The sequence below is a fragment of the Nelumbo nucifera genome, chromosome 6 (genome assembly GCF_055504915.1).
Source record: "Nelumbo nucifera cultivar China Antique chromosome 6, China Antique-T2T, whole genome shotgun sequence".
Taxonomy (NCBI): Eukaryota; Viridiplantae; Streptophyta; class Magnoliopsida; order Proteales; family Nelumbonaceae; genus Nelumbo; species Nelumbo nucifera.
This window is the reverse complement of record NC_142654.1, coordinates 8,463,175-8,476,069: the sequence shown is the minus strand read 5'-3', so window position 1 is coordinate 8,476,069 and position 12,895 is coordinate 8,463,175. Positions and strand designations below refer to the sequence as shown.

Sequence of the window (12,895 nt, the reverse complement as noted above, 5' to 3'; positions counted from 1 at the left end):
GGTCAGTACAACGATCTGGACACGTGTCAAACCTCCTGGTCTGCAACGTATGTTTGGCAGCATGTCCTCATCCATGGAATGTTATTAATAATCGGCATGAGAGATTTCGGTTGTATTTGGTACGGTTGCTGTTTTTACCTGGAACGTTTCGGGTTAATCAATACAAACTAGCATACAATGGTTATTTTGAGAGTTGAGTTGAGACTGTTTATAATTTCAAGTTTGCAACAGGCGTACCTTAAACAATGCATGTGTGGGAAGCTGCTTGTAGAAACGTCAAATTTACGTTTCAGGTAAAAACATCAATGATTCTGATATTCTAGGAACACATCTCTCACCAATCTGTATCTGTATTGATCGACCCAAAAAACTTCTGGTAGAAACAGCAATTGGACCAAACACAATCTCCTGTTAATTGTTCAAACAACTAATATGATACAAAGTGAGAGATGGATCATTGTCTATTGACAAGGAAATTTCTCACCATAAATACAACCCATAATCTTATCACAAGCGTAAAGAAGATGAAATTAATTTTGAAAAGATCAGAAGGAGAAGGAAAGATGATGAGAGGCGATAGCACCATATGACTTTTTAAGTAGTTCTTAAATGGGGAGTGAGTGAGAAGGGGGATCCAATTGGAGCTACAAGGCCAAGATACCGCATTATCCTGAATCTCCGTACTTTCTTCACTGGTTTCATTGGAAATGTCACCTCCTACAGAAGAAGAAGAATGTGAAAGCAATTATGGACATGCCAAAGTAATTTAGAACAAAACAATGAAGAAATGTAAAAGCAACTTACATCAAAATGAACTTTTGGCTTCCGTTTCCTTTTACCCCTTCCTCTCTCCAAGTGATCACCATCTGTTCTGCTCGAGCTTGATGCATTCCACTTTTCTGGCAATCAGAAATTAAAATTAGGCCCAGAAAGTAATATAAGACTAACCGGGATCTATTCCCATACCAACTGGTTGGTGGCCGAGTTGGTACATTCTTGGTTACGACATAAGTGGAGATGCAGGATCTATTCCCGTTGCCACCAGGGGTGAGGAGGGTTTTAGGGATGGATGATGGGCTAACCCCCATTGTATAGCCCCCATCTTCAAAAAAACACCATAGTGGTTGAAGAAGTTATGCGCTTATGCTGCCAGGGAGACACTTAAAACTGCTTAATGTATCCTCTTTGGCTGTCTTAAAAACAATAAAAGGAAAAAGTGAAAAAGAAAAGCCATAATTTTGTTACCTAACCTTGTTCAAGTAAAACAATTTATTTATCTTGGTTTTGTCCCTGCTTCCAGGGACATAGACCTGTGAACACATAAGTCTCATTTATTAGAGAAGATGATTTTTTGTGAGGAAATGCTGCTTCTAGGAACATATGAACAAGTATAATCTCGTTTATTAGAGAAAAATGAACCCAGTGCTTTTTTTTTCTTATTTTAAGCTTCTGACAAAGATAGAACTTAGTTGCATCAGAAGTATGTATGTTTCTATTGTACATATCTATGTTTGAGCATTTTCTTGCCTCATCTTTCCAATTATTATTGTTATTATTATTTTTTATAGGCTTAGCTTTCCAATTATTTCTTTTCCACTCAATTTCTAAATTTCCAAAAGAAGAAATCTAAGGATTGAATATTAAAATTCTCAACATGGTGTTTGAGTGACATATCCCTCACAAGCAGAGCAGCAGCCAAATGGAGCAGACAATCATGACCATTGGATCTATTCCATTCTTTCATTTTGACCTGATCTTGGTATATACGGTATACCTAGATCTGAATTTGAACAGATTTTACATACTTGATATATCTGAATCTGATTGAAACACAACTAATTGAATTGGGTTTTGTAAATCCACAATAGGGTCACCCACAGATGACTTCCATAAGACAGCCTGTAACATTTAGTTAACAATGTAATACTCAGACCAACTTTTATGATAAAGACATTAAATATGTGCATACATTAAAAATGCATAAATATTGCTGGGGTGAGTCTTAACATGATTGCCCGAGGGTGGATCTGTATTCAAACCAATCATCTATGAATCTGTTTTTTGAGATCTATACAGTTTAATCTGAAATTCTGAATCCCCCATGATACCAGATAGCTGGGACTGACATCGTGTGATGGCCTTTTTAATCCAGCTTACTCTGGATCAAATATCTGATCATTGACTATCCCACCTAATTGGTATCAAGTATCACTTCATTCTACGCTTCTTTGAGTCCTACACAACGGGGGGTAGCCCATCCCCCCCCCCCCAACCCAGATGCAGGCAGGATTCGATCCCAAGTCTCCGCTACGACCAGCAGGAGACCTTACCAACCGCTGGTTGGCTCCTTGCAACCCATAGTGCTTTCTTGATTTTTAAAAGGTGGTCAAACTTAAAAGTAAAGTGAGGAATTTGGGATCAAAGAACTCACCGGGTGTCTGGATGTTTTGAACATCAGGACTTTGATCTGACAATCTAAATGAGTCTATCTGTTCTTTCCTGTGCAAGGCCTGCAAACAGATAAGAGAAGAAAATGGGCCCACATTAGTACAAAATAGGTCATTGAGAAATGCAACAGATAGAAGAATATTAAAATAAAATTGCATCATTAACAAGGTCAAATATATACTTGTTTCAGAGCATCCTGAAATGATTTCATAGGATTGCAGCTCTTTGATTCAAAGCACTGAAAAAAGCAAAAACCAAAAGTCTTGAGTATCTAGAACAATATTGAATGGTTAAAAACAAAATGAAAAGGTCACAAGTTAACAAAAGCTGACTAAATTGGCTTGATCAGTGATGGCATAAGTTGCTTAGAACACAAGCAGTCACTGAAGCATCTTTATTTCTTAACATAGTCTTCAATATCAACATGTGTGAAGTGGGTTGTAGATTTGCGGCAATAAAAAAAAAAAAAAAAAAAAAAAAACTAGGGTGGGGGGAGGGGGTGGGGAGATGTATGAATGAGTTCTAGCATATGCATCCAAGGTGTTTAGTTTGGATTTATATGTAGATTCTATAGTCAATTCTTAAAAGATCTTATAATCAGTCTGCAACTGGATTATAAGATTTTCAGTAGTGGAATTTGGTGAAGTGATTAAAATCCTTGTAATCCACATTTCATGGGCATTATAGGGGGAAGTTTAGAATCTGGATTTTGGATTTAACAATCCCATCCAAATGCCCTTTAGGTCTATGGCTTCTTTGACAGAAAGTGGACAGTCTATACTCACATTCTCAAACTGTGAAAGATCTCCAACTGGATCAACCCAAGCACTGCAAAATCACCTCAAACTTTTAGTTCCCACAACTAAATGGCCAACAGAGCTCAAAGGTTCCTTTGCAGTTTGAAAAACAACATAAAGCCTGTATCAAGAGAGGTTAGAGATCTTACCATTCATGTTTTCCAAAATATTGCACTAGAACTTGTCCATCAACACATTGATTACTTGTACTAATCGGAGTTGAACTTTCTCCCATGATCTGAAGATATCAGTTAAACATCAGTTAGGCTACCACTTTGGAAAACTCTAACTATTTGAAATGCCAGACCGAAAAGGTATTATCTTTGAGGAAATTAATTTCCAATAGTGTAAATATTACCTGTACTAACCTAGGTTGTCCAATTAATGCATGTTGTTCATTACATTTAAAGTGTGACCAACATTTTGGTTGCCAGGACTTGACCATATCTTCCATATTTACATATCTACATCTCATTCTATAATATTAATGAATAAAGAGTCTATTTACCTCAAAATAAAATTGCAAATTAACCAATTCAATATCAATCAAATTCTGAAAATAATGCAAATGTAACCTACTTCTGCAGGCCACCACATCTGGCAAGCTGTTTTAGCCCACACTATATTTCCAGGAATTATCCAAACATCATTGCTTTCTGAAATTCGTGACGTAGATTTATCAGGAGTAAAAGCTAATGTTCCATCAGTATCAGAGACATGCCTTCTGATGTTCCTGAATAAAATAGAAGATGTCTGTTATTGGAACATCACATATATCCTATTTCCAAAAGTAGACAAAAAGGGCTGCGGAAAAAAAGATTCCTTATCAAATACGATATCACCAGAGAAAATGATTTTATTTCTGATAAGAATCAAATTAAAGACATCTAAAAAATGTTTAAAGTGTTAGAACCCAAGTTGAGTTGCCAGTAAACTTGGAGTTTTATCTGAATTAAGGAAGAACTAAATAAAAAAAAGCCATTACCCAATGTTGGTCCCAGCTATCTGGGGTCTTGGGAAGGGTAGAACTTAATCAAGGAAGAAAATAAATCATTAGACAAAAAGGGTTGAGGAAAATGATCAAATATGATATCACCAGAGAAAATGGTTTTATTTTTGAGAAGAACCCAATTTAAGGCATCTAAACAAAGTTTAAAGTGTTAGAACCCAAGTTGAGTTGCCAGTAAATTTGGACTTTTATCTGAATTAAGGAAAAACTAAATAAAAATAGGACATTACCCAATGTTGTCATTATTTTATTGATACTTATCAATAAATAAATAAAGAAATAAATAAAGGGAGAAAGTACTTAATATATGCTTCAAACTTGGCAGTCATGGGAGACTTTGACAATTTGGACAAGAGAAAAGTTTGCTTAAAATAATGACACTGCAACATAGAATACTAAAAATACCAAATGGTTGTCCATTTGATCTGTGATGTATTTATTGGAGTTGAATGCAATATGTAGCTAAATCAATCTTAGGCGTCTGAACCCGGTAAGGAAAGATGAAAATACATTCATATGGAGAATGATTTCAATAAAAAAACAAACTTGGTGCTTGTAGCTATTACTACCTTATACAGGTGCTTATTTGATGCATTGTATTGGCTTGATGAAATTCCCGTTAAAGATATCATAGTTAAATAATTTGGTATATTGATAATATGGTTCATTGATCTTGCATCTGCAGTATTGTATTTGTCTCGATAGTTAATATTTGATGGTATTGATGATTCAAACTCAATAACTTTTTGGCCACAAAATATTCAATATGGGCATATCAAGTTGTTTTGGATCAATTGCCATCTGAACCATTGTGCAGAAAGTGCAAGAAAGTGGGTTCACGCCTGAGAGTGCCCACTTTGTGAAAAAAAAAAGAGCCATAAATTAGGTCCGTATCCAGTCCACCACTCCCAAGACCCAGATGGGCACAACCAACATAGGGTAATGGCCCTTTTTTGCCATGTAGTAGCCTAGTTTTTCTTTCTTCATCTTAAAAGTGAGGAACCCGGTTTTATTATGAGGGAAGTGCATTAAAGAGTTTCTTCGAAGAAAGTAAATCATTAATGAACCCAGAGATTTCCTGGACAAATTGACAGCCATTTCCACAACAAGTAATTCTTGCAAGACTGCAATGCCACAAAGGCATGAGACAAACCTAGCATCACAGATATCCAACATTGCATTTTGATAAACTGAGTCAGCTTCAGTAAGTTGTAATCCAACTGAATCTGACAAGAGTCCTTCCTGTCCTTTGTTCTTGGGACTAGACTGAACCAAAGGGAACTTGGGTGCTTCATTTTCCTTGCATCCTTGCTCCACGCTAGCTGTTGTGATGCTGGATAAACCATCTTTGCAGCTCAAGAGCTCCAGTGCAGGACCTATCATATCAAATTTTCCAAAACAAAAGCTTAAATATTTTAAATAAAATTTCAACATATGCTACAAAGACAATGGATGAAGCAACTTCATTTTGGACTCCATAGCACCACGGAGAACAACGAGATGTGTTTAATATAAGATTACAATCTAAAAAGATATTCTAAGCTTCATTTATTACTACAAAAAAAAACTCCCTTTTTGTTATTATATGACAAAACACAAAAAAGAGAGAAGAACTTCGCATGATCATTCTAAAAAGGGAAAAAACAGAAATCACTTATCAAAGAAAAAAGGATAGAACAGAAATGACTTTCATCGGCCTAAGACTGAGAAAGGAGACACTTTTTCTTTGGGGTGGTCATATTCTTGTTTTTATCCACTAACATGATTACTCATTATTCATTTGATCTGGCAGAGATGCTTCAAAAGAGCATTTAAACATTTTTCTTCAATAAAACATCAACTAATTACCATACAACGAGACGGGCTTAACCTTTTGGAATTAAGTAATTGGAAATTGTCTTGTAACCTTTTTAATCAGTGTGAAATTTCTCCTTTCTTTGATGAATGGGATGGAACACCTCAAGAAGGTTGATGAATCCACCAATGATCCTCAGTAACATATCCAAGTTTTCAATTCAATAGGCACTAGTTTCCCAATTGTGGATACCTGGAAACCGTAATTCTAGTTCCTTTAGTTTTAATTCCAATTTTCTCGACTCAACTTTTGTTCTCTGGCACTAATCTCATCCCATTGTCATGTCAAGGAAGAACATGGAACGGCAAAGAATTGCTAAGTTCGTTAATCTCTAAATGCATCATCAAATATTAATTCCATAACCACAGAGGATTAATCAAATTGGGGATTAAGAGAGTGCCCAAAGCAGAAATTTTAACCATAATTTCAATCCAGAAGATCGAATAAAATGCAGGAACAAAATTCAATTGAGCAATTGAATAAACTGATATATACTTCAACGATTGGAAATAATGAATGATGAGACGAACCACGACGACGACGATAAGTATAAAAAGCAAGGCGATCGCCGGCAGCAGTGGTGGCGGCAGCTTCAGGAGGGGAAGAAGAAGGTGAAGATGACGCAGAGGACGTGGACGATGAGCAGACGAAAGGAGAGAAGTCGGTGCGAGGTTTGGGGGCACGGCTTCTGGGTTGCTGACAACACTTTGGAATGTGAATTTGCTCTACCTTCCCTCCCTTTCTACTCGTTGTTTTCTTCGCCATTATCGCAAACAATTTAGTATTCAGATTTATCTCCTTTGATGAGGATTGCAGGGAAAGAGAATTGAAATAGAAACATAGAGATAGCGAGAGAGGGGGAGAAGATGGCAAAGCCCTAAGTCGAGACGATTATATTGGCGTCATTAGAGATGGAGAGGGAGAGAAGAGAGAGAGAAGAGAGTCTCATGACGACGTGAAAGATGAGTTGGGACGGGCCACGTTGATCTCTCTCTCTCTCTCTCCAGTGAATAAAATGGGAGTGTTTATAGTTGTTGTGGTTGTTTTTTGATAAAAAAGAATCAATGAGCGCTGTTGCTGCTAATTGATTGGACACAGTACACACTACATACTGATTTTGAAGCTTTGGAAAGTTGGATTTTAGTACGTTGAAGCTGGGCGTCCTTGGGTCTAACCGTCTAAGCTAAGGATGTAGACTACCTGACAATTGTGCTTTGGATCCTACAACTTGCCAGGTTGCAACCCGCCATGCTGCAGAAGTATCAGATTACCTTTAGCCATCAGTTAATCAGTTTTACGAATTATTTGAAGAGTCCTCGGTAGAGGCTCTTTGATCGTTACCCATATAATCTCCATGGGCCCAAAGGTCAAAAGGCCGAAACACTTCTTTGTAGCCCCATAAAGCTATGGCCTGAGTTTCTCTTGCAAAAACTAAGGTCTTGGGACACAGGCCTCATAAGTAACCAATGTCTTTGATTAAGACGATTAGGTCCTTAGGACCCACCCTTGTAAATTACCCGGGCCCGAATTCTTATCCAGATTATTCTGTTGGGCACTCTCTTAGGTGGGTTACAGAATGGGCGGAGTTAAATCCATATTTTTTACGGATAAATACACTTCAATTCACATAATTCAAAATGTCAAATATCCTCACTCTAAGCACTAATGTTTGTTCATATATTGGCATCAATTCTGAATTAGCACCTACCTCAACTGTAGGGTGGAGCTAAGAACCAAGGAAAGTTTATTTTCCTGAGTACTCATTTCCTAGGTGGATAAATAATTTTCTCATGTGAATGGAAAGTTGTCAACACTTAAATATAACAAAAATATCATTTTAATAATAGATTTTTATGACTAAATTGATTATTACCTTATTTACATGAAAAATTAAAAAAAAAACTTAAAATATTAGGGGCATTTTCAAGGCATTGGGGGAAGGCACCCCTCTGAATATATGTAAACTCCGGATCTCCTGTCCACGAGAACTCTGCCCACCACACCTACCCACAATATACTACCCCACGTGAATTGGGAACATCTCCCCCTGTATAATACTATACAGAGGATGAGATGTTCTCCATGTATGGGTGCGATAGGTGTGGGTAGAATTCTCGTGGGAAGGAGATCTGGACTCATATAAATATAAGAAATGTTATCAATGTACAACTATAATAAGGCATGGGTAGGCGTGAATAAAGTTCTTATGAATATATAAGAGATCCAAACTCATATGCCCCTTAACCACTTTCTCGCCTCACATGAATTGAATTAGCTGAACACAACAACTGTATGGTGGGCTGTGGAACATGTGGTAGCGCGCCCAGTGCTAGACATAAATTGCATATGACCCATAACCTATCAGTCTCTCACATAGAATTTATGACTGATGTTGAACATTTTCATGACATTGATTCTACAGCCTGTCAGTTAATCTGAATTTTTACATGTTGGCTACATAGCTATCAAGTGCATGGGATCTTTCATTGAATGTTGAGAGAATAATGGTTCCTAAGGTCAGAATTTTTAGGCCCAAAGTACAGTTGGGATGGGTGCCAAATAGTAATTGATGTCAGGTTTTTGACATTTTGAATGTTTATAGCTCTGCAGTGGAAATTAGAAATCTGCATTAGGCCTGTCCATACTTCTATGTTGAATGTTTGCATATAAAACATTTATAGTTTATTATTTATTTTGAAAAATAAAGAATTCATTGAGAAAACCAGAATTATACAAGAATAAAAAAAGAAAAAGAAAAAAGAGAAAGAGACGCAATAAGCATGCAAATGAATTGGATATACTAAATCCAAATTTCATTTGTTAAAAAATTAATGGACTAAAATTCTGGCATGGTCGTCGTTTTGACATGGCAAAGATGATTAGTTTACATTTATAATAAATTTTACACAAACAATATAAAATTCTCAATATTTGCTTCTCTAGAAATCATTTGATGTAATTCATCAATCAACCTATAGCCATTTTAACAATAAATATGCTTTCTTTTGGATAGCAATTAAGGGTGTCAATTGATCGGTTTTGGGTTGATCCGATCTAAACCGAAATTAATCAAATTGGATTTGAACGGCCTACTATAGAAATTGGGTTGAATTAAATTCAAATAAATTCGTCCAAACTTCTATCGGTTGAGTTGGACTTAAATTAAATCTTTACAATAGAAACGAAAACCAGAAAACCAGAACCTTTTTGTGTTTTACAAGTACCGGTTGACAGACTATATATGAGGGGAATTTTACAAAAAAGAGCTTCCTGAGATCAAGAAGATTAATAGTCTATCGTGAATAAGATTAATCTATAAAATGAACAAATTAAAGAAAAACATTTTGTAAAGCTGTTTTGATTTTAACCATTGTTTATAAAACCGGATTAAGTCAGACGGTTGGACCAAAAAAAATCGGGAACCAGTCACCTGATCAGTTCCGTTTTACCCTAAAACCATTATTTGGCAAAAAACCGTTGACTTGGTCAGCGAACCACTAATCCGGGCAGTTGAACTATTCGACCCGGGAACGGTTTTTGGCTATTTTTGGGTTTTTCTATTTTTTTTATTCTTTTGTCAGAGCAGGCTTGTCCATTCAAACCGGATGGTTGGACCGTTCGACCCAAGAACCAGACCCCAGAACGATTCCTTGTCCAGTCCGATTTTAAAAACCTTGGTTTTAATTTTCTAGATTTTCTTTATTCTAATATATTTTTGTAATTTTAATTTGAAATTCTACTAGCATGATTGTTGGATTATATAAAAAATTTTGATACTTTTCATTCAGTTTGGATTGAGTTGGATCCAATCCAGTCCATTTACATTTTAATGAATTGGATTGGATTGGGTTTGTATTAAATTTGAACTAAATTGGGTCTGATCCATTTGTAAATAAATTCATATTGAACTGGATCAGATTGTACCAAATAGAGTCCAATTGACACCCCTGATAGCAATGACGGCTTCCTTCTGTTAGATATATATATATATATATATATATATATATATATATATATATATATATATATATATATATATTTTATACGTAAACTTCCTTTTGTTAGATAGGCGTTAGATTAGAGAGACAAACTGCTCAAGGGTTAGAAAGAATAATTTATATCCTCAAGACCTCAACGTTATTCTGCTATAAAAGTTTCAAATAAGTGTGTAGCAAATCCTCATGATGGTATTATCAATTTACTGGTTCTTTACTTCTTTAGTTGTAGTAAGAGGTCAATGACCTCGTCATTCGGCATCCCTCCAAGTATAAAGGCTCGGATCAAACCCACAAGTTAACTGCACCCTGCTGTGTTCCATCCACCCCTTAATCTGAGTTAAAATCAGCCCCCTATAATATCTCACAGCACATTCCCGCCGTGTATTGTGAATATTTCTTGATGATGATGACATCATCATTTTTGGTATTATCATCGGGAGATGTTCCCAATACATGGTAGGAGTGTGCTGTGGGACGTTGTGGGGGGCGGATTTGCTCTCCCTTAATCCCCGATGATGTGTAATAGTCAATAGACTCAATACCAATGGTTTATTTTCCCTACTATTGAAAAAGAGGGACTGTTACTTTCCTGGCACATGAATGTTAGAGTAGGGACCGGATCCAGTAGACAGAATATAGGAAGCACATTCAATGAATACTTTATAAATATTTTGACAATTGTTAAAAGTTGTCTTTAATCTTTTTCAAGAGTAGGTTAGGGGTATTTCAAGGAGAAGGTGTCAAAAAATTTGAAAGTGCTCATTTAACTTGCTTACAATGCCATGCCTACCTCATCGGGACTCGTTAGAGCCACCTCATCCGATATCATTATAAAAGGTTAAAATTTTCAATAATATGTAGGAGGCCTTATCATTCTCCATGAAAAGGACTGTTTCCTCCGGAGCAAAAGTTTTTTATTTTTTGGTGCATTTAGTCATATTATGGATTGCTGATTCAGAATCCAAAAATGATAGAGATGACATTGAACAGATTGGTGAAAAACTGCTCGAGATGTAGTAGAGTAGATACACCAAATGAGCACACTTACTAAGAGAAACACACAATCAATGTGTAACACATATCTGACAACTATGCTTAAGTAATAGCATCACAAAAATGGACTGAGATCTAGTTTGTGATAGATGTTGCATACTGATTGTGTGCTTACTTAAATGTACTCTGTATCTAACAGTTCTGAACTTTTAAACAAACCATGGCATGCATCGAGCTAAAGCAAATAGGTAAATACACTCTTATTGTACTGGCAGATACATAAAGCCATGCATATATTTCAATTTATTTATAGCAACATACACACACTGAGACACACACACAGAGAGCCAGCAAGAGAGAGAGATAGAGAGAGCTCACACCTAGGCTAAGAAGATAAATAAGGAGACATATAGCAAAGATGATGTAGGGAGTTTATGTCTAAGGAGATTCTCCACCACCATATCCTGATCCATGGCCAGAGCCACTGCCATAGCCAGAACCACTACCACTGCCACCACCTCCACCACCACCACCTCCTCCCCCACCTCCTCCTCCTCCACCTTTGCCAGATCCTGAGCCACTACCACTTCCGGAACCATATCCATAACCAGAACCACTGCCACTTCCTGACCCATATCCGGAGCCGCCACCTCCTCCTCCGCCACTACCGCCTCCACCACCTCCACCACCACCTTTACCATAGCCTTCGCCAGAACCATACCCCGACCCACTACCAGACCCATACCCTGAACCACTACCAGCTCCAGACCCATAACCAGAGCCACCACCACCTCCACCACCTCCTCCACTACCATATCCTCCTCCTTGTGCACCACCATACCCCGAACCACTCCCAGAACCATATCCAGACCCATAACCAGATCCTGAGCCAACGGCGGAGCTGTCAACAGCTCCTCCTCCACCTCCACCTCCACCTCCACCTCCACCTCCACCTCCACTGCCCTGGATATATCTTGCAGCAAAGGAGAGCTCCGCAAGGAGCAATACCAAGAATGCAAAACCTGTAACTCTTGAACTCACCATCTCTAAAACTCAAATGGGTTTAACAGGATTATTGTTGAATCCGAGTTGGCAAAGAACGATGAGCAAAATGGCCGCAGCTAGGTCTCTATTTATAGGCACCTTTCAGACCATACAGTAGATTCTTCTCCCAATCATTCAGAAGGCTGGTACCGAGTGTATGTGGATAGTGGTGTTGCCGCGGTGGTATAGTGGTGATGGCCTTCTCCATGAAATTTTTGAAATTAAACTAAGAATAAAATAAAAGGAGTCTCCCACTTTTGACTTGAAGTCTATCATGAAAGCTTTGCATGCGAATTGGTCCAGTCATTCACACTTCACCCCCTCCATACTTTATAAAGAAGAAGCCTTTAAGCCTACGCATCTCATGAGGGCTAGCCTTTTGGTGCAAAACATACTTAGCTAATGGTACAAAAAAACTACGACCACATACCAATCTACCTACCAAATTCTCTATCATAATGTAAAGCATGAGTGGTGCCTTCTCATGAGAGCTTGACACCTAGAATCACTTAGTGGGTTGGCACCTTTTAATGCTCTTCAATGAATAATTTAGTTTCGTTATTGGAGAACTATGGTTTCACACCACGGAGGTTCATGATTTATTTAAGTCCTATAATTGAAATGCGACCTCTCCAACATTGAATATTAATACTGCAAGCTTTCTATCTTTCATTCTTTCATAAAAGAAACTTGTAATTTCTGATTATATTTGATATCATTATTATTTTTATTTAAATATATAAGAAAATTC

The 12,895-nt window shown here is 37.2% G+C and overlaps 2 protein-coding genes across 2 annotated transcripts; both read right to left on the bottom strand.

Annotated features, from left to right (window-relative positions):
* Nucleotides 1-334: 334 nt before the first annotated feature.
* LOC104604578 (uncharacterized) lies at nt 335-7,133 on the bottom strand. Its single transcript, XM_010268986.3, has 9 exons — nt 6,640-7,133; nt 5,408-5,630; nt 3,825-3,978; nt 3,395-3,483; nt 3,234-3,276; nt 2,630-2,686; nt 2,432-2,510; nt 805-899; nt 335-717 (listed from the first exon to the last, which is right to left on the bottom strand). Exons 1-9 carry the CDS (start codon nt 6,872-6,874, stop codon nt 595-597), a joined length of 1,098 nt encoding a protein of 365 aa, XP_010267288.1. The 5' UTR covers nt 6,875-7,133; the 3' UTR covers nt 335-594.
* Nucleotides 7,134-11,336: 4,203 nt separating this feature from the next.
* LOC104604634 (uncharacterized) lies at nt 11,337-12,370 on the bottom strand. The gene has a single exon (XM_088889418.1). The coding sequence runs from the start codon at nt 12,142-12,144 to the stop codon at nt 11,539-11,541; it is 606 nt and encodes a 201-aa protein (XP_088745544.1). The 5' UTR covers nt 12,145-12,370; the 3' UTR covers nt 11,337-11,538.
* Between the last annotated feature and the right edge of the window lie 525 nt (nt 12,371-12,895).